Source organism: Habropoda laboriosa, unplaced genomic scaffold (genome assembly GCF_001263275.1).
Source record: "Habropoda laboriosa isolate 0110345459 unplaced genomic scaffold, ASM126327v1 scaffold1329, whole genome shotgun sequence".
Lineage (NCBI taxonomy): Eukaryota > Metazoa > Arthropoda > Insecta > Hymenoptera > Apidae > Habropoda > Habropoda laboriosa.
The window spans coordinates 366,057-367,993 of NW_017101431.1; the positions used below are offsets into that span (position 1 = coordinate 366,057).

Here is a 1,937-nt window from a genome sequence, read left to right on the forward strand (position 1 = left end):
GTTGTAGTTGTGGATAGTCTAAAATTAATGTCTAAAGAATTACAAATATCACGTATGTCAATAAAATCATATTTAATTTATTAAAATAATAGCAATATTGACATTTAATTTTAGAAAAATAGTTTACAAAGATTCTAGTATCTCTGTTAGGACTGTTATAAAGCATTTACACTGTGTGTCAGATTATTTAGTGTTTTTGCGAATTGGATGGATCGGATGGTCCATGTCAGATAAATCAGGTGGATTCTTTTCATAGTAACTAATCTCTCCCATACCTTCTGCAGCGATTTCCCATAAATCCGGATGTTTCCGTTTAAAGTTATTATACCATTTTTCTACGCAAGGCCATGCACTCAATTTGAAATCAATTGCTTCTAGACACATGGTTGCAGTAACTAATGGGAAATCGGCGATAGTCAGTGTATCTGTTAAGTAAAATGTAAAAGTTAAACTTTCAACTGTTATTATTTAATAACTATATTATTGTGTAATAATACAAGTGATATAATGCGAAGGATATATAGAACGATCTCTTTTTGTAAAATATGTCAGTATTATTAAAAAAACAATTATATGTTTTTTTTACAAGTAAGAAAATAAATCTTATAAATCAAGTATATTTTTGTATAATATTTTACGATCTCTTCAATTTTTACAATAAATTCCATAGTTTGTAGAAAAGTTTTAGATGTAGAAAGTATACTTACTACCCGCAGCATATTCTGAATTGTCGCGTTGCAAGTATGTGTTAAATACATCTAGTGCTATCGACATTTTCTTTAGACCCAGGGGAGTTCTTTTGTAATCAAAAAATATAGGAGCCATCTGTACAAACGTTTGAAAATATAATAAAAGTCTGTTCAAAAAGTATTAAAAGCTATGTAATTGCATGTGTTGATAATAGAACCACATCCACTTTGAAAATAAGTTTGTGAAGAAAACAAGACCTGAAGTAAGTAAAAAGTAAAGGAGTGAGAAAAAGTCAAGAAGAATATGGTAAGATGCTTAAGCATGTTTAATATATGCAATCTAAATATGTATTTTACAAGTGAATGTTAAAAATATGAACCGTTATGTTATTGTGCGCCAAATTTTTCTTTACTGTTACAGCATGCAATAACTTTTGTCAGTATTTTTTCAATATGCAGTATTAAATTAAGAAATTAAAATCATTAGCCTAAATTTATAATCTTCGTATAAAATTTATAAGTATTGCAGTTAAAAATGCATTTTTAAAATTACAATAGTTAAAATTTATTGTAAAAGAATAAAATAATTTGACAATTTGTTTTAAAGATAAAATCATCGTTACAAAAATTTTCACACAGATTGAACAATGTAACAAATTACAACTGTTTATATAATTTTTTTTATCATTTTGTATAATTATTTTATGCTACCACTCATTTAATATAATCTTTGAAAATTGATTGGTACAATGTTAGTGCACGAGAGGCACGTAAAAATGTAAAATAGTATAAAATTTACTAGAAAAAGGGTATTAATTATTTCTCCATCTGTATCTTGATGAAAATCTTATTGTTAGATTTACAGCTTTTCTACGATTTTAGCTTTTCAGTACTTTATCTTTCAAATTATTAATAACAGGTAAGCAGAAATTTTCGAACGTTATGTGCACTTAATTGATCCTCGTATTTACTTACCACATATTCAGAAATATTACGATAATACATAGATAAATTAAAACACAAACGATGGTTGATAATTGCACGAGCTTTTGGGTCCTTTGGATACAGTTTGCCTGCGGTATCGTATTTATCACCGAGATATTGTAAAATGGCGTTACTAACGTATGCGTTTATGAAAACAGAATGAAAATTACATCGATTACTATGACTCTTGAATTGTAGTTAATTAATTTATTAGACAGCAAGTTTTAAGTTTCATTTCATAAAAGCATATTCTTATCACTCGCT

The 1,937-nt window shown here is 27.3% G+C and overlaps 1 protein-coding gene across 3 annotated transcripts in view; it reads right to left on the minus strand.

The window, feature by feature from the left end:
• Positions 1 to 178: 178 nt before the first annotated feature.
• Positions 179 to 1,937, minus strand: part of LOC108578148 (glutathione S-transferase 1-like) — an 11,996-nt gene continuing 10,237 nt past the window's right edge. For all 3 annotated transcript variants that reach the window (XM_017941417.1, XM_017941415.1, XM_017941416.1), the window contains 3 exons: positions 1,665 to 1,806; positions 708 to 825; positions 179 to 425 (listed from right to left, as the gene is read on the minus strand). In XM_017941417.1, coding sequence (XP_017796906.1) covers positions 184 to 425; positions 708 to 825; positions 1,665 to 1,806 — 502 coding nt within the window. In that variant the 3' untranslated portion in view covers positions 179 to 183. The remainder of the gene's footprint in view (positions 426 to 707; positions 826 to 1,664; positions 1,807 to 1,937) is intronic.